At 68.0% G+C, this 303-nt stretch overlaps 1 protein-coding gene across 1 annotated transcript in view; it reads right to left on the reverse strand.

Annotated features, from left to right (window-relative positions):
• Positions 1-2: 2 nt before the first annotated feature.
• Positions 3-303, reverse strand: part of COG8 (component of oligomeric golgi complex 8) — a gene marked incomplete at both ends in the record, with an annotated part of 2,395 nt that continues 2,094 nt past the window's right edge. The window contains 2 exon segments of the mRNA XM_031060142.1: positions 3-118; positions 255-303. The exon segment at positions 255-303 is cut by the window's right edge and continues 11 nt beyond it. Of these exon segments, the coding sequence (XP_030916002.1) occupies positions 3-118; positions 255-303 (165 nt within the window).

Consider the following 303-nt stretch of genomic DNA (forward strand, 5'->3'; position numbering starts at 1 on the left):
AGGGCCGCCCCCTCCTCGGCCGGTGCCGGCGGAAGGAGGAAAGCCAGCGGCTCCCTGAGAGCGGCCACGTCGATGCGGCCCAGGCGGCCGAAACGCTGCAGCTGCGTGGGGGGGACACCTTGGGGATGGGGAGAGAAGGGTCAGGGGCTCTGCGGGCAACGAGACCCCACGGAGGGGGCAAGAGCAGGACAGGGCTCAGGGGGAAGCCACAGGTGAGCTCCCCCTGCAAGGAAAACCAAAGCCTGAGATCTCACCCAGTGCCTGTGCAATCTGTGCTGGAGGGAAAAGCACCTGGAGGCAGCG

Source organism: Geospiza fortis, unplaced genomic scaffold, assembly GCF_000277835.1.
Source record: "Geospiza fortis unplaced genomic scaffold, GeoFor_1.0 scaffold102, whole genome shotgun sequence".
Lineage (NCBI taxonomy): Eukaryota > Metazoa > Chordata > Aves > Passeriformes > Thraupidae > Geospiza > Geospiza fortis.